The sequence below is a fragment of the Melospiza melodia genome, chromosome 5 (genome assembly GCF_035770615.1).
Source record: "Melospiza melodia melodia isolate bMelMel2 chromosome 5, bMelMel2.pri, whole genome shotgun sequence".
In the NCBI taxonomy this organism is placed as follows: domain Eukaryota; kingdom Metazoa; phylum Chordata; class Aves; order Passeriformes; family Passerellidae; genus Melospiza; species Melospiza melodia.
Window position 1 is genome coordinate 76,819,306 of NC_086198.1, and position 25,652 is coordinate 76,844,957.

The window sequence follows — 25,652 nt, forward strand, 5'->3', positions numbered from 1 at the left end:
AATTGAGTGAGAAGTAATTTTGGCAGGTTTCGATTCATGCAGGGAAATATACCAGCAGAATAACATTTAATTAGCCAAAATCTAAAGGCTTTCTGTCCACTGTAGGAATTTAACAGTTTTGCTTTGTCCACTGTTAGCTTTGAATCAAAATTGAAAGTGGTTGTTAGCAGTTTGTTGATAAACAATATCCTTGGTGTCATTGGTAGCAATCAGACACAGTTTTTAGCCATTTCTGTTTCACTTGCACATTCAAATGTCTTGATCTTACATGTTTTCTTCTCAGTTTCCTGTGATGTGCCCTTTCCCATGTCACACAAACCAAACTGCTTTGTTTCCTTTCTGGTTTGCTGTTCGTACCATGTCCTCAGCTGAGATTCAGACTTGTTTCCCCCCAGTAATTTTGACCAAAATCCTCTGGCAAATGAAACTGGATTCTTGTTTTGTGAAGAGGACAGGAGATTAGAGAAAGCCACAATATTATCTTTTGCTGGGAGGTAAACCTAGGTCACATCTTGTTACAATAATACTTATCAGGTACTTGACTATAGTATAATAAATGTCTCCGCAGAGCAGTGGCTGTACGTAGTTCCTAAAGCAGTGCCATGCAGTCTAATAATTCTTGTTAAGGTGTACTTAGAATTAAAAAAAGGCATAAAACAAAGAACTGGGTTTATTGCTAGTGTACCTAGGAAGTGTTAATAGCAAATATTCAAAAGTCAAGCTTGGTTTTTGCTCTAAAGAAACAGATAGGTGACACGTGTGCGATGTGCCGAGGAGGAATGCGACACAAATCTGAAATTTGGTGACGTTTGCTCACAAGGCAAAGCACTCTCACAGAGGAACATGCAATCCTGCAGATAACTGGGCTTTCTTCTGCCCTGGCTGCAGTGACACTCGCCAGGTGTTGGGTACCCTGAGCTCTGTCTGGGTTTGAGGTGTGTGTCTGCCCATGCACCAGGGAGCTCAGGCAGCTGCTTCGCTGTGAAAGGGTCAGAAATAAGCGAAAATGAAAAGCAAAATCTTAGTGTTAGATGCCAGTCTACTGAGGTCACAGTTAAATTTACTTTCAGAGAAAGGAATTGAATGTCGGTGATGCAGTGTGTTTGGCCTGTTAATTTAGGAGCTGGTTTATTGAAGGAGAGGGAGCAAAATAAATGCCGGGTTATAAATATATCTTCTGTGTCTATTAATTAATTAATATTTTTGCTCATATGTTATATAAATAGACATGTAGTTCGTGCTGTGTTCTGGCAAAGGGTTATATGCAGAAAAAGATGAAAGCGGCATTTGGATTTTCAAATAAAAACAGAGCCTAATGTCCAAATTCCTCTGTTGATGTTGGCTCATGGTGAGGGTGAACCTGTGGCCCGCAGAGCGAGCCCCTTGCTCTCTGCAGATGTTTTTCTGTGCCCACACTAAGCAGCTTAGGGATCGGGGCCTGATTTTTGTTTTATTTTTCCTTTTTTTTTTTTTTTTTTTTTTGTGAGAGGCCAAGAATAAAATACTGCAAAGCAGACTGTGCAGACACAGCTGAATTTTCACCTGGATTTCTGAATTCGATAGATCTTTCTCAGTTTGCCTTCCTGAAGCTAGGACAGCAATTGATATTGCCACATTTGGTTTCAAAATAATGCATTTTAGTCCCAGTATAACAGACTTCACCAGTGGACCTGTCTCCACTGAGGAACTGCAGTAGGTCTGCAATGTTTGGAAGCTGCACTGCTTGTGCAGTTGAGGAAAACAAATTGCCACCGTATTAGAAGCACATTCAGACCTGGCCACTGCAAACATGTGGCAGCACCAACTTGAATGTGATCCCAGAGCCAGAACTCTGCATCAAGGCTGTGCCAGTGTGCCTGGTTCCCAGATCCCAGCTGAATCTGCAAAACCGGTTAAATTTTGCTGTGAGGAGAATGCAAAATTAATTTTTAGTGGATTAATTTGGTACAGGCTGTTTCTTTGACAGGCTGTAAGCAATGCATCCAGTTTGAAACAAATGGAAAAAAACCAACAACCCAGAAGCTATGAATAATAGGCAGAATGTGTGCTTATGTTCAGGTTTGTCTGTGCTTTGTGGAGTGAACTGTAGTATTTTCAGGTGCATTCCACAGCAGTTTAGGTATGTGGACAGAGAATTTCCTGGAAGTGAATCTGGATCCTTTCAATGAAAAGCTGCACAGCACTCACGTTCACACAAGACTGCAGGTGTAAGCTTTGTGCTTTTACACACCTGCACTTTTGGGAGTGGGAACTGGATGCAGACACTTAAGGTGTAGCACCTTGTAAAGCTTCCTGTTCTGTCTGTTCTTACTTTTTTGGACTGGACAAAAGGTGAAGTGCTTGCAGTGTAGTTCACATGGCTGCATGATTTGAAGTGGAGTTGTATCCTGCACATGGGCTGTACCACACCCTGGCAGTCCTGCCTGCACCAGAAAGCCCTGGCACTGGTAAGGTGCAGCCACTGTTTCAAGCACTTGGTTCAGTACCCTGCTTTGCTCCCTACAGTGCTTTAAAGTGCTTTGGCACCTGGAAGTGTATTGGTGAGTCACGGTCTAGACCTGCTGCTGTTAACACAGGGCAATAAACAGCACTGCCATACATCCCTGCTTTTGTCAGGAGCTGCTGCCTTCCTGCTGAGCAGATGCCCCTCTAGATGGATGGATGGATGGATGGATGGAGGAGTGGGGAAGCTGTCTGAATACTGAAACAGGCTGTGCATCCTGCATACAGTGAAATCTCAGCCTAGCCTGCATGTGACCAGATCCTGCTGGCTCACCCATAAACTGGCAGCAGTGTAGGTGGAGGGGCCCTTGCCTTTTCTGTGTTAGTCTTGCAATCTCAGTTAGCACCTGTACAAATTTCTTAGGTGTGTCTGCTAAATGTTCAACCAAAAGCTGAAATCCAATACCTAGAACGGGGGAAAAGGAAGGTGATGGATGGGGATGGCTCTGGGGATGTGCTGTGAGAAGTAGCACAGCATCTTGCAGACCAATGGCTGCATTTGCTTGGTTCCTCTATATTCTTTCAAATCTTCTTTTGACAATTTCTTCACAAATAAAATTTATAGTCTGTGAACTGCTTGGCATTTGCTAAAGGGATATTAGAGCTGTCTCAGATCAACAGTGTAGTCTAAGCACCAGTGTTCATTATCCCTTTCTTGCAAATCTGTGATTTTGCAGAATTTTTTGTTGTTGGCTTTTTCTCTTTATTTTTAACTGAACCTTTTTACCTTTTTTTTCCCTCACTGCTACCCTCAACTTCTCCAAGCTTTTTGTGGAGATGCAAAAAGCACTCAGTAGAGTGAACCTGAGTTAAATACCAGAAGTCTTCCTTCTCCTGAAGCCATTTTGAAAGGCTCCACAGACCATTTGTCTGCAAACTACAGTCATATATCTGTCTCTCTTATAAATACATATATACATATATCTTATTAGTTGTGACCTACATCTTATCTTTACTAAATTAGTAAAAGACTCCATTTTGAAACAGGGTACTGGATTGTGTGGAGACCAGTTCTTATGGTTTTTTCCCTCAATTTAGGTTGCATAAACAGCAGGAGACAGATATTCTTGCCAATATACTGTGCTGTAGACAGTGAAGGAAATAAAACCCAGTATTTCAAGAGAGGTTCATGTCTTCTGAAAACAAACCCAACCAAAGAAATGCCTGTCATGCTTTGTAATAGGGTATTTAACTTGCTCTGTAGATGGAGCAATTCTCAGATAAAAGGACTCTTAGTTTTGGTTCCTGCCTGGGGTCTGATAGTTGGGGCGTTAGCTGGCCCCTGTCACCTCCTGAAATGTGTGGCTGGTGCCCACGTTTGCACACTGCAGGTGTCGCTGGGGCTTTTGCGTCCCCAAGAGCTCTGCCAAGAGGCACATGGTCACTGCTGCTGGCTTTGGCAGCTGGCACACCCACGGCTGTGTGCTGCAGAGCTGCCCTGGCAGGATGTACCTCAGGAGAATGCCAGGATCCCCTCCATGTGCCACAGGTGCCCTGTAGATGTGCTGTGTGCAGGACTGCCAGCTGCTCACAGCATCTTCTCTCAGCCCAGCACGGTACTCCATGCAGGCAGAATTCCTTGGCCAGTGGTTCCCGTGCAGTTCCTGTGCGTGCTCGCCAGAGCTGCTGGGAGCTGGCAGCTCAGAATGGGCCAGTTGGAGTGACTGTGTTCACCTTTGTGTCTAATTGCCAGAAGGAGTTCGTGTCATAGGGATGAGTGCAGGCTGGCCTGTATTTCCTCTCTGGTTCCAAAGTTCCCTACAAACAGTGCCTTTGACAGGCCTGTTGAGGGTGTTTGGGGACAATGGTTCCCTACTGAACTTCTATTCTCCATGTGTTTTCATAAACACTGGTGGATTTAGCACGGTCTTTGTCAATTTTTGTGAACATTGGTGTGGAGAAATGATTGTAGAGAAAGTCTGACCTCTGTGTAGAGAATAGGAATAGAATATAAAAAAAGAAATCATCTTAAGATAGCCAAATGACCAAGCCCACCTTGCCCTAGTAATGTAGAACAGAAAATGTGTTTAACACTTGTAGTGTTGCTGCATTGGTCAGGAGCACTTAAATGGCATTGTAGAAATACACACATTACTTGATCACGGCTGACTTGATGCAACAAAAATACATAAAGAATTAATTCATAGGCTTTTGAGAAAAAGATGCCAGGTAATTGTTGACATCATTGATGTCTTGGTACCAACACTCTGGTGAGAGTGGATTGGCATCAGTGCTGAAGCTTGTATGCATTTCAGTTTTACCTGCAGAGGGGTAGTTCACTTGGTTCCTTGCAGGATCAGGAGCTGCACTGGCCTGAGATCAGCTGCTCGTGGGTTTGTTCACTGGATGTTTCTTGTGTGAGCTTTGCTTTCTATTTCCCTCTCTGTGCCTGGAGTGATGTTCTGCCATCGGTCACAGCCAGGCCCAGCATCCAGCAGCTCGGTGTGTGCAGGGAGAGCCGGACAGCTCGGCACCAGGCAGAATTGTGCAGGAGGGCTCCCAAATCCCCCTGGGATGGCTCTGCTCCCCCTTGCCCTGCACAAAGGCACCTTGCTCTGCACCCCGTGCCCAGCTGCAGGCTGGGGCTGCAGCAGGCTCCAGCAGAGCTGCTCTGACATAATCTGCCAGCCCTAAAAGCTGCCACCGCCTCTGCATCTTTTGATCCTGACGTGCTGGGCATGTTTTCAGTGGGACAAAACTGAAAGTACGGAAAATTGCTGGTTCTGAGGCAGCGACAGTAACTTCATTTTAGGAATGTTTTTAATCTGAGCTGTGTAAATAAATAAAATGAATATTTTTAGCTGAATCAGTTTAAAAAAAAAATCCCCCAAGAATTTAGGGCTGCCTCCTAATGGCAAAGAAACCGAGGCATGAGTTGAAGAAGAAAAAAAAAATCTTTAATCCAAGTAGATTGGAAAAGGATAACATGCTGCTGCGGTCAGTACAGGGACTATGATTTTTTTTGGGTTTTATTTTCTCTTTGTAGACTGAGAAGAATTAAGAGTATTCCTCTTTTGTTGCCATTAGGATGTCAACAACAACAGCAGTGATTAGCTGCTGATTTTTCTTTCTGCTTTTCCATGGGCTTGAAAGCTGGCTTTTTGGGTGCTTTTTGCTCTTGCCTGTTACCATTTAGATCTTCGAACACTTTCTACCCCCTGATAATTTTTCTTCACTGATAAAAATCTCGTGGGCTGTTTTTATTACTAACCTGCTCAGTTTTTAGTGTTCATTTTTGTCTCTGAATGTATAGAACACTAATAAATGCAAATATATTATAATTCCCCCCAAACCTACAGTTTACTCATGGAAATTAAGTTGATACCCTGAAGAATATAAAAGTGAACTAATTTAAAAGAAAAGCTGTTTCATAATCCATGTTAAATACGTATTTTAGAGAACTCTTTTGCAATTTATGCAAGTATTGTCTTTAAAATATTATAAATCTTGGTTTATTTATCATTTCTCTAATATTTCTTTTCTCTTTTTAATAGGTCATCACACAACGAACTAGAAAAACATAGGTAAGTCTTGAAAAAAAGATAATTAAAAGATGTATGGCTGACATTTGAATTACTGTGTTTATTGAAGAACATGTTGTTGAAATTGTTTTGATTCTGCAGTGAATAATTTATTAAGTTGGTTTTGGTTTTTTTATCAACTAAAATCTAATAATTGTAGTATTATTTGGCTTTTTTTCCCCCCTGTTGTCTGGTGTGCTCTTTTTGAAACATCCCTAATAGTTAGCTTTGGACTGATTAATGCTGTAACTGGTTAACCGAATTGTTACTAACAAAGACTCTGATTGCAGCAACTGTTTGCTAGAAGTGTTAAATGCTGTAAGTACAAAGTATTTTTGTGATTAAGGTGAATGATTTTCGGGAACAATGTGTCACACAGGGTTATTTTATGTTTCTTTTAAAGCATGCCTAAAGTGCAGTTAATTTTCATCTTGCATATCAGTACCTAGAGATCCGTTTTTCCCCTCCGTCCGTTTCCTTGGTGCTGGGTGTCCTGTCCGGAGAGCTCAGCTGAGCTGGGGCAGGAGCGGGCACTGCCTGAGCCGAGCCTGCTCCGGCCAGTGCAGCGCCGGGAAAGCCGGGCTTAGCCGGGACAGAGCTTAGAGCAGCCCCGCGCGGTGCGGAGCTCTGCTTTGCCCCGTTCCGGAGGCAGCGTTCATCCCGCGGGTGTTGGACCGTGCCAGGGTGTGTGTGCAACTGGGCCCTGGGCTGCGGGAGGGCTCCGGGAGCACCGCTCCGAGAGACACAGAGGGACAGCGCGGCCGTGCTGGCTCTGCCTGTCTGAGGGGACACAGACACCGCGGCCGTGCTGGCTCTGCCTGTCGAGGGGACACAGACACCGCGGCCGTGCTGGCTCTGCCTGTCGAGGGGACACAGAGGGACAGCGCGGCCGTGCTGGCTCTGCCTGTCCGAGGGGACACAGAGGGACAGCGCGGCCGTGCTGGCTCTGCCTGTCTGAGGGGACACCGAGGGACAGCGCGGCCGTGCTGGCTCTGCCTGTCTGAGGGGACACAGAGGGACAGCGCGGCCGTGCTGGCTCTGCCTGTCTGAGGGGACACAGAGGGACAGCGCGGCCGTGCTGGCTCTGCCTGTCCGAGGGGACACAGACACCGCGGCCGTGCTGGCTCTGCCTGTCCGAGGGGACACAGAGGGACAGCGCGGCCGTGCTGGCTCTGCCTGTCCGAGGGGACACAGACACCGCGGCCGTGCTGGCTCTGCCTGTCGAGGGGACACAGAGAGACAGCGCGGCCGTGCTGGCTCTGCCTGTCTGAGGGGACACAGAGGGACAGCGCGGCCGTGCTGGCTCTGCCTGTCCGAGGGGACACAGAGACACCGCGGCCGTGCTGGCTCTGCCTGTCCGAGGGGACACACAGACACCGCGGCCGTGCTGGCTCTGCCTGTCCGAGGGGACACAGAGACACCGCGGCCGTGCTGGCTCTGCCTGTCCGAGGGGACACCGCGGCCATGCTGGCTCTGCCTCTCGCTCCCACCGTGGCACCCTCACTGCGGGGCCTCTGCCTTTCACTCACCATTCAGGCAGCAGGATAAACGCCCGTTCGGGTGGTTTTTGTTGGTTTTTTTGTGTGTTGCTTGTGGTCATTCGGGTTTCACACATCCAGCAAAAGCGAGGGGGGTATATGTGGATATGACTTAAACCTGTTTGCATGGTCCTAAATAGGTGAAATGTCGTTGATGGCACAACAAGCTTGAACTCGTGGGGTTTTTTTGTGTGTTGTTCTGTGGCTGCAGTTGTGTAGCAGCTAGACCATCACTTCCCTTGCATGCTTACATGCTTTCCTGTAGTTTAATTGTAATATGAGTAAACTATAGCTGTGCCTAATAGCCACGTGGTCATCCTAGAGATGAGAGGAACTGGAGAAGGCTCAAGCTCACAAACACAGGCCTGGGCAGTAGAATGCAGTGCACTGGCTAAGGCAGTGACATCGTAAGGGCAGAAGTTCTGCTGACAGAGTCTTCAGGAAAATAACTGGACGTAAAATTCTGTCCTTTGGTCACACTTCTTTAAAAGAAAAAAACATTGCCCCCAACTGTGATTCTTTCTCATTCTGTTCAATTTCTTCCTCTCCTCCTGCTTCATCATTAAGAATTTACTTTAATCTGCATATTCCTTTTCTTTTTCCTTCAGTTATTTTCCTCTTCTTCCTTTTTCTCTGCCTTAACGTGTTTAAGCAGCACAGTAAATGAGGCACAGCAGCATTTGCAGCAGATGCAGGGCCAGAAGGAGAATCTATTAATTGTTCAATCGCTGATCTCACTTTCAGTTCTGTGTTGTATCTTTGTAGTAGATGGACCATATAGTACTTGCCTCGCTACCTTTTCTTTCTTTGCCATCTCAAGGTCAAAATAGGTAAACTGCACAGTATGTCTTGTGATTATACAACTAATGTTTCTAACTGCTGCTGCTTGCCGTGCCTCCTGCAGTTAAACTATACTTGAAGCCAGATTTTTATTCTTCCTGGTGAGAACCTGCAAATTAGTGCAAGATCCCTGTATGTGCAAATGGGTGCTCACAAAAGCAGATGAGGTGTGTACAGTTCTAGCTGCCTGATGTATTGGTGTGAAGGACTCCTGCAATTTCTGTTTTCTTCTTTATAACAACCCCCTCCTCCACCACTGTGGGTGTATGAGTAGATAATACCGATCATAGTGTTTTTCACTGTGTTTAACTAAAATTACATTAAGATCTATGAAGTGTCTTGCATGCTTTAATGGAAGATTCACAGCTGTGGTGTGTCCCTGCAGCAGAGCCTGCCTTCCCCCTCCGGTGCAGCCCTGCCCTGCCAGCTGGAAAGCCCTGGATGTTGATTTTGGAGGTGTCTCCTTTCCAGGAGCGGTGCCTTGACTCAGCACTGCCATGATGCTGCTCTGGCAAGGCACACTGGGTTATCTCACAGCAGCCTGTCGAGGAGGAGGAGAGGAATGGCCGCGTGTCCTCCTCCATGCCCAGTCCCTCACGTGGTGTCTGAGGCTGTCCTGCGTGCTGGAGGGCAGGGAAATGGCTTCCTCCTGTACACAGCCCTCGTGTCCTGTGTCAGTGTGGCCAGAGATGCTGGTGACTGGAAAGCCATGGCAGCCATTCATGTACATGCTGCTCTTTTGGGTTCTGCATTGCTGTTGCACATCAGAGTTTTTATCACTGGTTTCAGTGTTGGTGGGAATGGCAGTGGTTGACCTCTGTGTGTGCTGGCTTGGCCATTTGGCACTACCACTTTATTTTGTGTTTTGTGCTGCTGGGTCTCTTTTCTGTGTGCTCTTGAGGGGGTGCTCAGAGGAAGACGAAAGCAGAAATGTAATTGCAAGAAAAAAATTTCATTATATGATAGAATTCAGATTACATTTATGGTAAAGTGTTTCTCAGTGATTCATATATGAAATTCCTTTTTTTCTGCTTCATGTCTCTCTGGAATACCTTGCTCAGAACTTTGGTGTGGGTTCTTACAGGGAAACTCTGTAAGGACTCATCCCTCTAATTGCAGTCTTGTTTTGGTCCTGTGCATTTAAGGTGTGCATCTTGGAGCCGTGAAACAGCAAAACCCCTAAATAAAAAGCAGGAAGGCAAGAAATCTTCTATCCTAGGGACAGCTGAGGTCCTAGAGGATATTTTAATAATTACAGACAGGTTAGTCAGAGTGGCACTTGGATGTAACTAGTTCCTAATGACAAATGTGTATATTCATGTAGGTATCTTTTGTTGTTTCCAGCCAGACCATTAGGTCTGTAGGCTTTCACAGAGCAATATAAATAGTAAGCAAATTAGTAATCATGACTTTTTGCAAGGAAATTTTTAAATCGACCTGACAGCTGTATAGAGGAATTCAGCTTTCATAGTGTAAAAAAACACCCAAGAATTCATGAGAGACTTAAGCTTCTTTAGAAGACACAGCATAATCTCATTTATTTGCATCAATTTATACTAGTTCTACATTAGAAGGTAAAAGCCAAGGTGTATGTCCCTGAAGACTGTGCTGAGATCTGCACACTGCTCTGAAGGCAGGGAGAACCTGCCCTTGGCTGTTCACTGTGGTCTTCTCCCCAGCCTGGGCAGGGCTGTGCAAGGAAGAGATGATGTCTCATCCTCTCTCACCTCCTGTCAAAGGACACCTGAGAGAGGATACTGGGATCAACCCATCAGGACTTCCCTGGTTTCATTCAGTCCTGCCTGGCCATGAGGAGCTCTGCTGCAAGAGAGGTTCAAGGTCTTGCCCTTCCCCTGGCAAAGTCTTTGGAAACAGCTCGTGAAACTTGATGATTTTAAAGAACAGCTTTTAAGAACTAGTGAGGAAATGAATAAGTGTACCTCAGAATCAGCAAGCCACGTGCTGCTGTCCCCAGACTGGCACCATGTGAGCTGAAGAAGTGCTGTGTGACCCTGGTATGGCTGATCTAGGTCCCACGTCCTCAGGCTTAGATTTGACAAAAGCTGGTGAGCTGAGCCAGATGGAGGTAAAAACCAGGCATTGCTGTTCAAGCTGAGACTGCTGTGGAGTTGGCCTGAATCAGCTGAGTGAGACAGCCCTGAACTTTCAGAAGTGCAAGAAGAGAATGGGTAATACATGAGAGACAGTGCAAAACCTTAAAGATGGAAAACCCCCCAAATCTTCTTCCCAAAGGAGCTTAATGTATGTGTTGTGTAGAGTGCTGAGTGGGGGAGACTGAAAGTGTTCCCTTGTGCACAGAAGGCAATACTGATGCAAGTTTTGTGCAGTCCTTAAAGCTAAAATCTTACCAGAACAAAGTTTCTATATTGCATCATCGTGTGAATGAATGATGATGCACACGATGGTGCAATATAGCCTGAGTTTCTGTAGGGTATCCCTACAGAAACACAGGCTTTGATAAGCAATATCTATTTTGATGGGAGCATTATTATGTACAACATTAAAAAACAGAGCAGGTGCCTCTGAAGTTAAGTCCTGATAGGTGGTTTTCTCATGGAAATATTGCACATTCAAAAGCACAGTTACATTCATTGGTACATCAGTTTCACCCACCAGAGCTGCTTGGTGCTTGAAGTTTATATAAGCTGAGAGAATGCCTAGATGGATGTCCTGAAATCTTCTCTGTGGTTCTTCACGTTAGTAAACTGTAGGGTTAATGAAAAGCATGTAATTGCCAGTTGGTGATACACTTGGAAGTTTTGAAACAGAACTGAAAGGTCATTGAAATAATGGCATACCAAAACAATGCTTAATGTTTATTTTTATTATGGGCTGCCTTTTCAAAATCACAAATTACCATTGTGGCTAGCAGTGTTATGCAGCAAAAAGCTGTAACTGCATTGATCCCTCATGCTGAGTGGCTGTGGTGCCACCACTAACTGAGGAAACCCCTGAACTGGTGCTGGGGTGCAGTCCTTCCAGGGAAGGATCACCCAGTGTCTCACTGCTGTGCTTGCCCCAGCAATTTCACCCAGCCCTGGCTGCACACTGGTGCTCCTGGGTCCTGCTTCCTGCCAGCACAGCAGGAGGGGAGAAGCTTCCTCCTTTGGCCAGGTCACCTTCCTGAGCCAGCTCACTGTCACAGGCACACCCTGCTGTGTCACGGGGAGGGGTGGGATGGCTTCTTTGAGTGACAGTGTTAATTTACAGTACAGAGCAGTTACAGTTCACTTCTCTGTCAGTTTAATGTTTTTCCTAAGCATCCAGTTTTGGCTGCTGTTTCCTGGAAAGTGCTGTGCTGGATGGGTCTTGCTGACCTGGGAAAGATCTCATTGTTATAATGGGTCTATAAAAATTGCTGCCATTTCTAGGATCTGTCCAGATTGTACATAAACCATTCAGATAATGTGGCTGCTGTGTTAGTGGTGGGAACCACATTGTCTTGCTAGCAGAATCTAACCTCTGTACTAGGTCTTTCTTCTGGTTTTCTTGTCAAGAAAAGAGGGTCTTTTTTACACCTTCTGGTTGGTGTGAAGAGGTTTATTACAATCCCAGTGAATTGCAATAAACATGCCTTTGCACTACTTGAGCAAGATAATGTCTTAGGAGTGGGATTTTACTTTTGTGAGCTGAAAGCCACCCTGGTTTGGGCATCTCCTCCCCCTCCCCAGCTATGACTGCTTCTCTGAGGGTTCCAGCTGTAGTGAGCAGGTAACTGGCATTCCCTCAGCCAGGGCAAGGCTGAATGTCAGCTTAAAGCCCCTCTTACCAGGTGTTAAAAATCTCTGTAATAATTTTTTTTGCAGAGCTTGTTTAGCAAAGTCTATAAAGAACTGGACCTGCAGAACTGAGATTTAATCCTGTGCTTTTGCTGAAGCAACTCATGCTTCTCAGTCTGACAGATCTGTGGAATTAAAGAAATTGGAAGGTTCACAGCTTTGTACTTAAATGCTGTTCCTTTCATCTCTGGGCAGTCATCAAGTGTCTGGACCTGTGACTTGTCCTGCAGTACCTGCTGCAGTAGCTGCTGTGGATACCTATGCCCTGAACTGTTGTCTTTTCAGTGCACAGAGCAGCTCACCTGATGATGCACTCCCAACAAATCTTCCTACCTACACTGCTGGTTTGGAAAGGAGGAGTGTATTTATTAAGCAGACAAAGGTTGAAAATTAATCTGCTTAGGAAGTTATATTACAGGTATCAGAAATGTACACATACTCATGATTTGGACAAAGTTGCTATTTTGCAATGAAAGATGGGACTAAAATACAGTTTAGACTCAATTATTATGTCCTTTTTCCTGCTGAAGTCAGCTTTGGACTGTGGAGCATGAGTGGAGTCCTGGGTCTGGGCTCCAGAAAGCCAAGCAGCCAGCAGGGAGCCGATGGGTGAGAAACCAAGTGCATGCATTTTTTTCCACTGGAATTTGTTCATCCCTCTCTTCAAACATAAGTCCATTGTGTGTCAGCCTCTAATGGACTACGTAGAAGGTGGTTTATGTTTTCAGGATCTGCTAATTGACCTGGCTAGTTCTCATCCAGCGTGGTAGAGAAAGTGGGCTGGACTTGGACAAAGTAGAGATGGATGGGCCAGACTTTCTGGTACTTTCAGGACAGTTAGGTGCTGATTCCCTGCATATAGGGCAGGAGAGGCCTGATGGTGACTGCTCTCCTCGTTGGAGGAGAAAAAAAAAAGTTGAATTAGGTATTTTGAAAACGAGGGGTTTTTTAAGCTTGCTTAGCTACATCTGGACAAGTGAGCTGGAATTTGATTTTTATTTTTTTTTAAGGTATTTAGGCAGCTAATGGACTTTAAGAAGCTGGCCTCTGAAATGAGTCTTACATAATGCAGTGGGAATCCTTGACTGAATCCCAGCCAGTCAGGTCTGTGGAAGCCCATAGACCAATATACAGAAGTGGTACCTGCTGTGGTTTGAAGAAGCAGCAAATGTGCCTGAAAGTCAGCAGTGCAGCTCCAGCTCTTTGAGGCAAGGTTGGCTCTGGATTCACACCAGATCTGCAGGAGCCTGGCTTTCTTTCTCCCAAGTTTGTCATGAGCATTCACGTCCCAGTGCCCCTGCTTGGAGTAGACAAAAAGGAATCAACCTCAGCTGGAGGAGGTGGCTGTGTTCTGTGAGTTGCTTGTCCTGTCCATTCCTCTCCCTGCCTCCATGCCCTATTGGCATCTGTAGCTCTATTTTTAGCACTCCTTTCCTTGGAGTGACTACCTCACTTGGGTATTGGATATACCATGGCCTGGTCCCAAATTCAAAATGTCTCTTTCTGAATGGAACGGTGTGTACTTCCCTGCTGTAGCTCATGCTCCTTTTCCCTCGTGGTCTCTGTCAGCAGACACTTGTGCTTAGATTTACTGCATAGAATTCCTTTGCAGGTCAAGTAGTTTTTAATCTGTGTTTTTTCCCCTTGGTACACTGGCAGACTGTGGGCCCAACTCTGTCTCCTGCCCAGGGAATTTCAGTAGGAGCTGTGCCTGCTTCCAGGCTGAACCCTGCATCACATCCAGGCAGCTGCAGAGGATGCAGAAAGGTTCCAGAAACTGTACTGAGCATGAGCATTTAGACAGCAGATCATAAATGTGAAAAAGCATAAGGCAATTTCTTCACAGAAGTTTAATTTGGGCCTTTTTTAGAAAAACAAAACCAAAACCAACTCCCCCCCCCCCCCCCCCCCCCATCCCCTTCCTTGTGCATGGGATCCAATTAAAAACTGACTCCTCTTGTCCTAAAGCCCTGTGCAATCCCCAGGAATGGATAAGATATTCCTTCTACCCACTCCTCCCTACGTGTGGAAGGAGAGAGTTGTTTTGGGACTTTGATAGAGTGCTGTCTTTTGAGATGGAAATACATATGCTGAGCTATGTTCACATCCTTCTAGGTTAGAGCAGAGTGACAGGACTTGTCAGAGGATGTCAATTGGCTAATATTGTTGTTTAATGCTAGTTTATGTTACACAAGCTTTTTTCTACACAAATTAGTGTGACTAATTTTGTAGCACATGGAGATTGGCGCAGCCGACACAGCAGAGGTGTGGGCTGGGATGTATGTACATGAGGTCATGTTGCAATGCTTCTGACTTGAAAAACTAATAACTCTGGTTGCAGGCTACATGCCCTACATGAAGAAAGCCTTTATTAGGTTCTACCTTATTGCAACAAAGCAGATTTGTGTAACAGTCAAAGACTGCATCTGGAGGTGGCAAAACGCCTGTAAAAGGCTGGAGTTGTAGTGGTGAGTCCTCTTCTCCCAGCTGCCTCCTTGGGATTGATGCCTAACAGATTTATCTGCTTTTCTTTCCTTGATGGTTCAGTTTGGGTAACTAAATGCAGATACAAGGTGCTAAATAAGGGGCCTGCCTGGCATGTAATTGCTGCCAGGACTCAGCAGCTCCTATTGAAGTTAGGAATACCAGCAGTGTTTGCAAATACCAGCTGCACAGACACTCTGTGTCTTACATAGCACATTAGCTGGTATTTACAAAACATAAAGGTAGCAAACCCTGTAATTCCCCAAGAAAGCTGACTTAATCCCGATTGGTAAGTGCTGTTGTGTTGACTGCTGCAATGAACAACATGGGTGGAGCAAATAATTTCTGCTAGGGAAATTTGGGAGCTTGTTGTGTGTGTTTGCTAGAAGCAGTTATTGGGTGTAGGTGCTAAGAGGTGTTTTAAATAGACTGTTGGGTGTCTTGGTTCCCACTGCCTGACTTTACATACTCACATGGCAAGTGAGTCCAAACTTCTGGCGCTTCCTTCCATTGCCAGATAACCTCAGGACACTGCACTTAAGAAATCTGAGCTGAGTTTTGCAGGGAAGAAAGAAGGAGGGAGAGTTTTGAAAGGTGTTGCATACCTTATCATCCCCAGATGGATCATTTTCAGACTCTGCTCAACTGCACCTTATCTGGCTCAGGACAACTAGTTTTATACTCTTCAATGGAAAGGGAAATTGGTTGGACATTAAATTATAAACAAGGCACTACTGGTGTTGTGGCAAGCTGTATCTAAACTTGGAGGCAGGACTGTCAGATATCTGCAAGTCTCCACTGCTGTCCCTTGATGCCAGATTTTTTCTTTTTTTGTTTGTGGGGGTGGTGGCAGAAATAGGTTTATTCAGCTTTTAATTCACCTGAAAGTAAAAGTACCCATTGCAGCCTTGGAAGTGACCATCTTTAATTATAGTCAGTGCATTTAATCCCTCCCCTAAATTTGTTTATACATACGCTTCACTGTCTTCCATTCACCTCTAATTACAAGGTTTAAATGAGGGAGTTGGAGACATACAGCAAGACATTTGGGGACATGTATTCTTAATTACTTCAGTGTGATTTCTTTTCTTCTCTCCTTTGTTGTTCTCACTTGGGGTCTGAACCAGCCTGGCCTTCAGCTGGCTGGAACAGGCACCCTGCTGTTGTCCCAGGGCACCTTAGCTGTCTCACTGGAACACATCTCAAGTATCTGCTCTTGTTGGTAAAAGCAACACCCACCACTTCCTTGCCCAGTGAAGTCAATTCACTTGTGCATGCTCAAGCTGCCATCATTAGCTGCTCCCTCTAAGATGGCCACGAGGCTTTGGTAGGTGCATGTGCCGAGGAAGTAATAGCAGAAGCAAAAATGAAAGTAACACATAGCACTAAATATCTCTTTCTGATAGTTTCCTGATCAGAGCTTAAAACTTCCTACCACTGTGAAGGAGCAACTAATTGTTTAGGTGCTGAACTGGAGACAGAGTTGCCTTAGCTCTGATGAGGTTTTAGAACTGGTGTAAATTGCTGTTGTTTCTTTTGGTGCCTTGTGCATGTGGAACGTGGAGTCCCTACAGCATTTGTCAGGCTGCTTGAACTGGATACTTGATATTTGGATACTGAGGTTCAATAGACAATAAAATCACAGACACAGGTACCCAGTATTGCAAATATTAATGCTTCACACTCATTTAAGTTGATGCAGGAAAAGGCTGCTTAATTCTGGCTGTCTGCTATCCCTAGGCCTTGTGCTCAGTGTGTGGCAGCAATGCATGTTTTTAATTTAGCTAAAATAATTCAACTTGACTTGCCTCTCCTTTAATTTGGCATCATACAGTGGTATTAAAAAAAAAAAAACAAACTTGAACACATTTCTCCCCTCATTTGACACACGTACAAAATAACTAGGTCTTATAGGGTTTAGGTTTAAAATAGGTTTAAAATTAGGCAGAAAAAGCTCACTAGGCCCAGTAGTGTGCTCTCTTGGCTTAGTGCTGGGCTGCAGCTCAACTTCTCTAGTCTTATTTAAGCATTGTAGTCTCCCCCACACTTTTTTTTTAAGATCCTTCCTGTTGGCAGCTGTCCTGAGACACGATGTTCTTGCTTAGCATTTTGATGTGGGGAAACAGTCTGATAATTAAAGCCGGTTTCAAGCCATGAGCTGATTTGTGAGCAGTGACTTGCTCTGGGGTGTTGTCAGTCGATAAATGTGTAGCTCATGTGCACAGAGCTGAGCTGCACCTTGGTCCTGGAGCCCCACGTGAGAGGGACATGCAGCTCCCAGGAGCCACTTCTTGGGGAGGCAGACTGCATCCTCTCCAGCCACCTGGTGGTGAATGGTTAATTTGTGAAAAATCATCACTATCATCCTGTTCCCCTCTGCGTGTAAACCCAGTGCAAACCTGTTGTTGTTACACAGCTTTTCCTTGTTTAAATTAATGTAATTCTCTTTAACCCACTCTCTGCGGTCCTTGACAAATTCCTTCCAAGAGTACTGTGAAAGGTGGCAAAAGCCAACACACCTGTTGCAGGTCTGCAGACTCACACCATGGCTTTGGATGTGCTGTGCAAATTTGCTTTATGGTGCTCCACTGCCAGGGAGGGCCAGAGTTTTACTGCTGCACGTCCTGACCCACTGCTGGGGCTCCGTGGGCAGCGTGTGAGTACGTGTGTGCCTCCATGTCACGTCAAGTGGGAATTACAACTGCTTGATCCTGTAATGGCATGATCTCGTGGCAGCACTTGCCTTATCTAATTGGGTCTGACACTATTCTGAGGTAGCAGACAAACTTGAGTCTCCCTGCAGTGTAATCTAAGAAACTTGAGTGCCAGTAAGACAGATGGGTTTGAGAGGTCTAATTTAGGAGGACTACTAAATTGTAATGAGCACATTTTAATGTGCAAAACAAATGGGTGGCTGGCTGAAAGAAGTATTAAATAAGTTTATTAAAAGCGTGGCTGACTAGTTTTTTGTGGACTCTGTTTTCAGTATGTATGATGGTATTTCCATCATTCATGTATTTCTCTACAAGGCACTGTTGTTCATCTGCCTGGATTAAGTAGGTACTGTGTGATGCTGAGCTCATGGTACCAGGTGACACTTCCCTCACTATTGCTTAAAAGTGTTAGAGAGGTAAATGTTAAAGACAATCAGTAGATAACAGGGCTAAAAATAGAAGACACCTGAAAAAGAAATTCCTTTTCTATAGCTCTAAGAATTGTTCCTATTTGTCTGACATTGACTTTGAAGGTTTAAAATACAGAAAACTGTTCTTTATAGATGAGCACAACCTAAAGGCTGATATGCTGAAATATAAGTTGGAATCTCCTTTTTTCCCCTTTTTTTGCAGAAGAAAAGAAATCCATACAAGGGCAAAAACATAGTGCAGTGGGTTTCAGCTGTTTGCATAATGTTTGATTTCTGTTGCCTCAGATTCTTGCAAGGTCAGAGATTTATTGCCTATGGTCAAAGGATGTAGAATCTCATACATGTAAATTTATGATGGATACCATCCAGGAAAGACAAATTATATCCAGCTGCCATTACTTTTGCTTGTGATGCTTTTGAGAATCCCTGTATAGCTTATAAATTCCTGTTGACATTTCCCATGAAGTACATCTCAGATTTCTGTGTGTTGCTGTTAGTTATTGCCGAGACACAAGAACAATGAAGGGCTTTTAAACCTTTCATGGCTGCTCTTCAGATAAGAGCAGCTTAAGACAGTGGGATGGCTGAAGCATGGGGAAAGCGGTGAGGAAAAACCTGCCTGCAGGGATGAGTCTGGAAAAAAAACAAGGAGAAGAGATGAGAGTGGTCAGATGATGGTCCTGCAGCTCTTAGTGCTGCAGGGGCAAAGGCTCTGGTTCCCCAGTGGGTAAAACAGATACCAGTGAGAGCTGCTGGTGTTCCCCCTGTGCTGGAGTCCTTGCTGAGGTGCTCCTGCCTGTGCTTGCCTTGCCCAAGGGCTCCTCTGAGCCCCTCCTGGCTGCTGGCTGGGCCTGGGGGCGGTGCGGGGACGTGGGTGAGCGTGCACCGTCGTGTGACACATCCCTGTCACACCTCGCACGCCTCAGACAGCTCCTGCTCACTTTGCAGGCACAGGAACTCCAGTGGGAGAAGGTTGAGGAGCAGTGCAGCAAGAGGCACTAACTGTGCCACAGGGCTTTTGTTTCTTCTGGTGGCCAAAGTCAGGTGTGACTGTGGGGCATGCATCAGTCTGCGTGCTTCTGCTGCTGGGTAGGTTCCTGAAGGGACAGCACGTGGGCACTCTGGCAGGCCACCAGCTGCTGAGGCTCTGGTCAGGTCTCTGGTCCTGGTGTTGTCCACGTTGCTTTGCAGGGTCATTCCAGCCCAAAGCAAGCCTTGGGAGCTGCTGTCATTTGCCCTTCTTAGCTGATGTGCCCGGGTTATGGCAGCACATGGGTGACCGCAGCTCACCTTCTGGTGGGAACCAGAGCACAAAGTGCATCCAAGTCTCCTTGTGGGAATTTTGAGAGATGAGATGTTGGTGTAGCCCAGTGCTTGTAACTTAGGACAGGCAATTGTCACTGCATTCAGCAAGGAGCTACTGGAGCTACAGGTAATGGTGAGAGAGACAGGAGGCAACATGGGCAGCACGGTCTGCCAGATATTCCCTCTTTTAGGAGTCAGCAGCTTCCCTCTCACAGACCAGCTACTAGTCACCTGTTCCCAGCTTGCATTCCAGCTAGCTTTCTGTTAACTGGCCAAAAATGCATCCATTTGTGGCGCTGCAGATGCTTCCATTAACTTATGTGTACTGAAAGATGTAGGAGTAAGTTCTGGTTCCAGGTATATCTTCTAAAATGTGAACAAGTGGCATCTTTTGGAAGGTGAGAAGGTAAAGGTCAAGTGTGGAATCTGGACTCAGCTAGTGGGCTGAGGTGGCACTAAGGGAAAGTAAATAAAATGCACTGTAACTGCTGAAATGTGCATTTAGATATAGTGTAAAAGAACCAAAATATTTTTCAGAGTGATAAAATGTGCAAAACATGGAAATCACAGGCTGTGTTAACAGGCAGCAGAGGTTTTCTCTATTTCCTTAGCATTGGGAACAGCACCAGACATTGCTGAGCAGTATTCATGTGAAAACTTGCAGATGAGTCCAGAGCAGCACTGACTCTCTGAAAGCTTGTGATGCTAAGAGGCACTTGCAGCAGTTGTTATCCCCTGTTTGGACACTTCCAAGGTGGCTGCTTTCAGTTCAGCAGAGCAGATGCACACAAGTATTCAGCATGCTGGAAATGCATATTGAGGATGAATACAGTTAATACCACAGTAAATAAGGCAGGTGGTTTCAGGGTTGTTGCATTTAATTCATTAACAATCACTGCAATTAGGCACTCACTGCTCTTCCTCCCTGTTAGCTTCCATGTTGGCTTTACTGCAGAATTTAGTTGCAGAGGCCCTATAAGATGTTAGACACAGACAAAAAATGCCTTGGATGAATCTTCACCAGTGGGCAAACTTCAGGCATTTGTTTTTACCGTGAAAAGGACCCTCAGCTTCCTGGTGTTTGGTTTATCTGTCCTTGGACAATAAAAAGCCAAGAGGTTTGCTGTAAGAGCAAGACTGCATTTTCTGGGTTTGACTCAAAGGCACTCGGCTGTGAGCAAGCTTTTCACACATCTCGGAGCAATCTGCACACTGGGTGCCTTGCTATGGTACAGTGCTTTAATACTAAGAGGTTTTCTTTCCTTTTCACTAGAGCATATTTGTTGTGTAGTTGAAATAGATTGTGCAGCTCAAGTGTGAGCTAGAGCATCCTCAAGAAAAAAAAGAAGTATTTGAGGTGTCCTTTGTAGAGAATAAAGTATTAAAAGTGTTTCTGAGTGAAATAAATATGAAAGAAACAGGAATTTTTATTGCAGTGGAGGGCTGTTATCTTCTATTATGTTTAATATTTTGCTGGAGATATGCTAAATACTGTCTGAATCATTAATAAATAGGTTTCTTTAGAACCATTTATCTGATTGAATTTCTGTGATTTCGTAAGCTGGAAGCTTATAAATAATCTCTTTAAATGCCTTTGTAAACAAATGCGTTTTAATTAGTACAGAGTCATCTTTGGTAGCTTACAAAAAGTCTTGTAGAGATGTAAATATGTAATTCCTGACACTTTAATAAAAGTGTTAGCTTCAAGAGGAGCGAGGCAAGTATGTTTAAGTACCAGCTTCCACTAAGCAGAGTTGGGTATATAATTACATGATTACCAACACTGCATATGTGGCCATGATATCCAGAGCTACACAAAATAATATGAATATATTAAATTTTCAGTACCATTAAAACAATTTGCAGCAAAACTCTGTCTCCACTTTAGATGTGACTGTGCACAGAATAAAAAGAGCTGCAGCCCTTAAAATATGTTGCCTTGTTGTGTCAAGCTCCAGTAAGAAGGGATTGAAGCTGGTATCAGAGGACTTGCAGAGTTTCTTGCCCTCGTTCTACCTTGGTGGCAGGTGAACCCTGAAGTCACACTAGGGAGGCTTTTACTGCTACATTTCTGCATTTTTAAAAAACTTTGAAATAATGATGTTTATGAGTAATGATGCTGTCAGTGTTCATCCTGACCCAGTGCATGTCACAAAGTATCCTGAGCTTCTCTTTGCTGATTCTGTCTAAAACTTGAGTGTTCCCTGTATGCAGGTATTTGCATTTCATAAATAAATCTGTGAAGAGTCTTCCTGTAAAAACATGACCGCCTTACAATTGCTGGTAGCTCACTTCTGTATTTTATGCTGAATTTCATGTCTGGCAGGGAGATAAATTCACCTTGCTTTAAGGAGGGAACACAACCATTAGTTCACTGCTGGTGTCTCTGACCCAAAGTTGTGGGCTCGGGCCAGACTGTTTTGGTTCATAGTGTATCTGGATAACATTTGACTCCAGAAGTAAATTTTTGGTGCAGAGATTCTTCTCTGACTTTACCCTATGCACATGTTTAAGCCAGATTACACAGTCCTTATGCAACAATGAAAAATTTAGTAACTGCTCTATATTTAAACCTTTGTGTATTAACTTCATTGCACAGCACCAGGATAGGTTTGAATGTGGAAAAAAAAGTGAAACATTAGAGAAGGAAATTGAAATGCTTAGGTAACTCTGTCCAGTTTGTAATAATGTGTCTTCTACATTAACTTCAAATATGTTTCTAGTCTTTGAAGTTGGGATTTAGTTTTCTTAAGTTTGTACTGAATTTGCTTTGTGATAGGGCATGATGCTGTCTGGTTTTTGGACCAAAATGGTTAATGTCAGAAATGACAGATTTTTAATTTTTACATCTATTTCAAATCTATTGCTTATTCTCACTGGTGTGGCTTGTAGTGATTGCATTGCTTGAGTTTGATCTCATTGAGAGTATGTCAACCTCCTGTACACAGAGCCAGTTTAGTGGAGTAAAATTGAGAAGTCTGAAACACAGACACATGTTCAGTCACACAAGTGTTTGTTCAGTCACATAAGTGTTTTTAGCACTAAGGTACCCTACAGAAAGCACAGTTAGGGCCTGCTTGTGAGGTCAGTATTGTTTCATGCCTGCTTCAGTGGTGCACTGTGGTGAGAGGTGTGATGGGCTATGCATGTGCAAGCAACATCATGTCTAACCCTGCCAACTGCTGCAGCCAGCATGAAGGGAGAATCAGGGCATGCAGTGTGGAATTACAGACATTTAGTGGCTTTTTGGCCATTTCCTAACCTTCCAGATCCTTCCTCCATCAGCTGGAGATGCTGCATGTCTAAGTTGCCAGTATGGCCAGGACAGCTCCATTGGCAGACTGGGCAATCTGCTAGTAGCAGGGAGCAGGTGTGGACCAGACAGAACTGTTCTGGGATTCCCACAGACTGCTGATAGAATTGCTCCCTCCTTTCTACAGCCAGCTCTGGGTCAGCAGAGAGTGGGTACATGGAGGAGCCATTCCTGTGCTCTGTGGGGGAGGTGGAGTGAGACCTGGAGAATGTGCAAGGTGAACACTTGTCATGAATTTGACTTCTCTGTAGTGAGCTTTATGCTCTTGCTCACGATTGTTCAGAAACAGATGAGCATGGTCCATCTGACACTTTCAGCAAGCGACCTCTGGCAGTCAGGAACACAATGCCAGCACTGGGAACTGTTTATCTTTGGATGCAGCTTCCAGGAAATGCCCACCCCGTGCTACCCACCACAAACACATGGAGGGCTGTTGGAAGCTTGTCTGCAGGGAGTGCCCAGCTGGGGTGGCAGGATGGACAGGCACACATTTCACAGGAACTCAGTAATGTCACCCTTGGTCATGAGTGTCTGTAGCCATTTAATGTCACTGGGGCTTGGCTGAGGCGTGCCATGCTGGGGACTGAGCAGCTCATTTGGGATATGCACCTTGCCTTTGCAGCTGGCTTTGTGCAGCTCACTGGCCTCTAAATAAAGCCTGTAGATTTATACTTGAATGGTTTAGGAAACACACCTTTGCTGCTGTCAAAAAACTGTGCAACTGCTGCTTGAACAGCTATCTGCTGTCTGATGGCTGCAGGCCATTTGTCTCTGCTGTGCTGGACCTGACAAAGCCCTGGAGAGCCCCTGTGGAAAGGCTGCAGTGGATCAGATCACTACCAGCAGTCTGTCAGGCAGAGTGGCACAGGTTCAGGCCACACAGCTGGGGATGTTTTGCTGGTACATGAATAGGAGCAGTCTTGTGAGTCAGATGCTCAAGGGTTACAGGCAATTTTGGATTTACATGTTCATAGACATGGATATGTGTCTGTGAATGTTTATTGCTCTGTCTGGGTAAATCTTTAAGAATCTCCAAGGACTGCCTTTCTGGGCAACCTATTCTGGTTATTCACCACTGCCCCAATAAAAAATTTGTTTCCCACTGTCCACCCTGAACCTCTGAATCCACAGCCATTGCCTTTGTTGTATTATTTAGCCCTGCAGAGAAGTATTTTGTTCCCATTGCAACCGTCTGTCAAGTAGTTGTAGGAATTTCTTGGAGTTGTTGCAGTTTCCTTGGAATGAAGATTATCCAGGGTGAACAATGAACTTTTTTGTTTCTTTTTTTTTCCCTGCATCTTAGTATTCCATTTCTTGGTGTACTGCTTGGATTTCCATCTGGGATCTCAGATATGCAGCAAAGCTTATTGACTATTATTTAATAGACTCATTTAACACAATTATGAAATTGATTAGGGTCAAAGATCTTAATATGTCTTTGTATGGCAGCCCTTTCTTTGAGAAGTAGTGAACCTGCCTTTTCACAGCCAAACACTTGAGCAAACTGGAGTCTCCAAGGATAGAGTCAGTGAGTGGTCTTCCTGTGATGGTCTTCTGGTGGATGTCCTTGTTCTGTAGGAAAAGTCTTACTACCCATTTTGCTGCTTTGTCCCTCCATGCTGTGGAGCTCCAGGGTTCATTCTGTCATGGGCTCTGAAAGCCCTGCCTCTACTGCCCATCATGGCTTAAGTGGATTCAATACCAGTTTAGGGCAGTTCCCAAAGGGTAGCCTTTGGGTCAGTTGTCAGCAGGTGGCTTTGTCCTTTATGTGAATGTGAGGGACCACCAGACAGCTGCTGGACATGGCCCCTGCCCTGGAATGCTGACCAGCCTGGGCTTATCAAGCACTAGAAGAGCTGTAAAGCAGACTCAGAGGACCCTGCTGTGAACCTGCTTATGGGGAAACACTGGAGTTGAACACCTGAAACCCCTTTATCATCTGGCACAAAGGACAATGTGGTAAATCAGACTGGGCACCCATGCACCTCTCCATATGTGGGGCTACACCCAAAACAGAGAGCCGCAGGCTTGATTTGGATTTTGGATGGTATTTTTTAGATCCCTGCCTTCCCAGATGAAATCAGTATCAGTGATGGGGGGATGGATATTTCTGTGCATCCACCTGAAATGAGGAAATTGCCCTTTTCTGTCAGCTCTGCTGTCCAGGCAGATACCACACTGGCGTTGGAAGCTGGAGCAGAGCATAATGACCCAACTTCAGCCATGTTTCATGCACAGAGACTGTCACCCTGTTGCTCTGACACCAGGCTGCTTTTTTTTTTTTCCTTTTTTTTTTGTTATTATTTTAGGTGGAATTTAAGGCGTGAGCTGCAAAACACAAAGCAGCTCTGGCTGTGATCACCTCTGTGAGTGCCTTTCCCTCCTCCTGTGGTCACAGGCAGCTGAGGAAAAGCAAAAGCTGTCAGGTCCCTACAGAAAAAGAGAGAAATTAGTGCTGGCAGAGTCTGTACGAGACAACTTATCTGCTGTGAAGTTTGAGTCCCTTGTTCCTGCTGGTGTGATCTGTTAATGTAACATGCCTGAAATGTTTTCTTACATTCTTACAGTTTTTTCTAAGATGTGCAAGATGAAAAACGTGGGGATATTTACTCCAGTAACAGAGGAGTTGTGGTGGGCTGGTTTTCTTTTTGTACATTCACAATCTATGCCATCGATTATAATACACAAATTAGTCACATAAACATGTCTGCATTTATGTAAAGATCTATGTAAAGCTTATGCTTTCAAATCTGTAATGGATTCATAGGTGTTGAGTAATTAGATGAAAGAAAAAGTCCTTTTAAGAAAAAAAGGTGAAGTTAGAGGAGGTCTTTCAGCAAGTGTGTTTATTACATTTACTGCTATCAGTATCAGCTGGTAGTACTGGAAAAGCCTTAAAGCAGTTTTGTTAATATTCAGCCCCTTTAATTCTTCTCACTGGTCACTTAAAAATTCTCTTCTTAGATTCAGTCCCATGTTCTTCCTGTCACTTCTGTAAAGTCCTGCTCTACTGGGCTGGCAGGTAACATTCAAGAGTTTGTGCTTTACAAAGGCACACGGCCATGCCCCTGAACCTTGGTGATATTTCTGTGAACTCCCCAGTTGATGGCAAGGAAGTGCACTAAAGCCTTGCTTTCTTCTCCCTGTGGTAAGCAGACTTTCCTCAAATAGCAGGAGGCAGATAAGTTCACTATGTAGTCTGGT

At 44.8% G+C, this 25,652-nt stretch overlaps 1 protein-coding gene across 3 annotated transcripts in view; it reads left to right on the top strand.

The window, feature by feature from the left end:
- Positions 1 to 25,652, top strand: part of MXD4 (MAX dimerization protein 4) — a 39,490-nt gene that overhangs the window by 4,077 nt on the left and 9,761 nt on the right. For all 3 annotated transcript variants that reach the window (XM_063157511.1, XM_063157512.1, XM_063157514.1), the window contains exon 3: positions 5,997 to 6,026. In XM_063157511.1, coding sequence (XP_063013581.1) covers positions 5,997 to 6,026 — 30 coding nt within the window. The remainder of the gene's footprint in view (positions 1 to 5,996; positions 6,027 to 25,652) is intronic.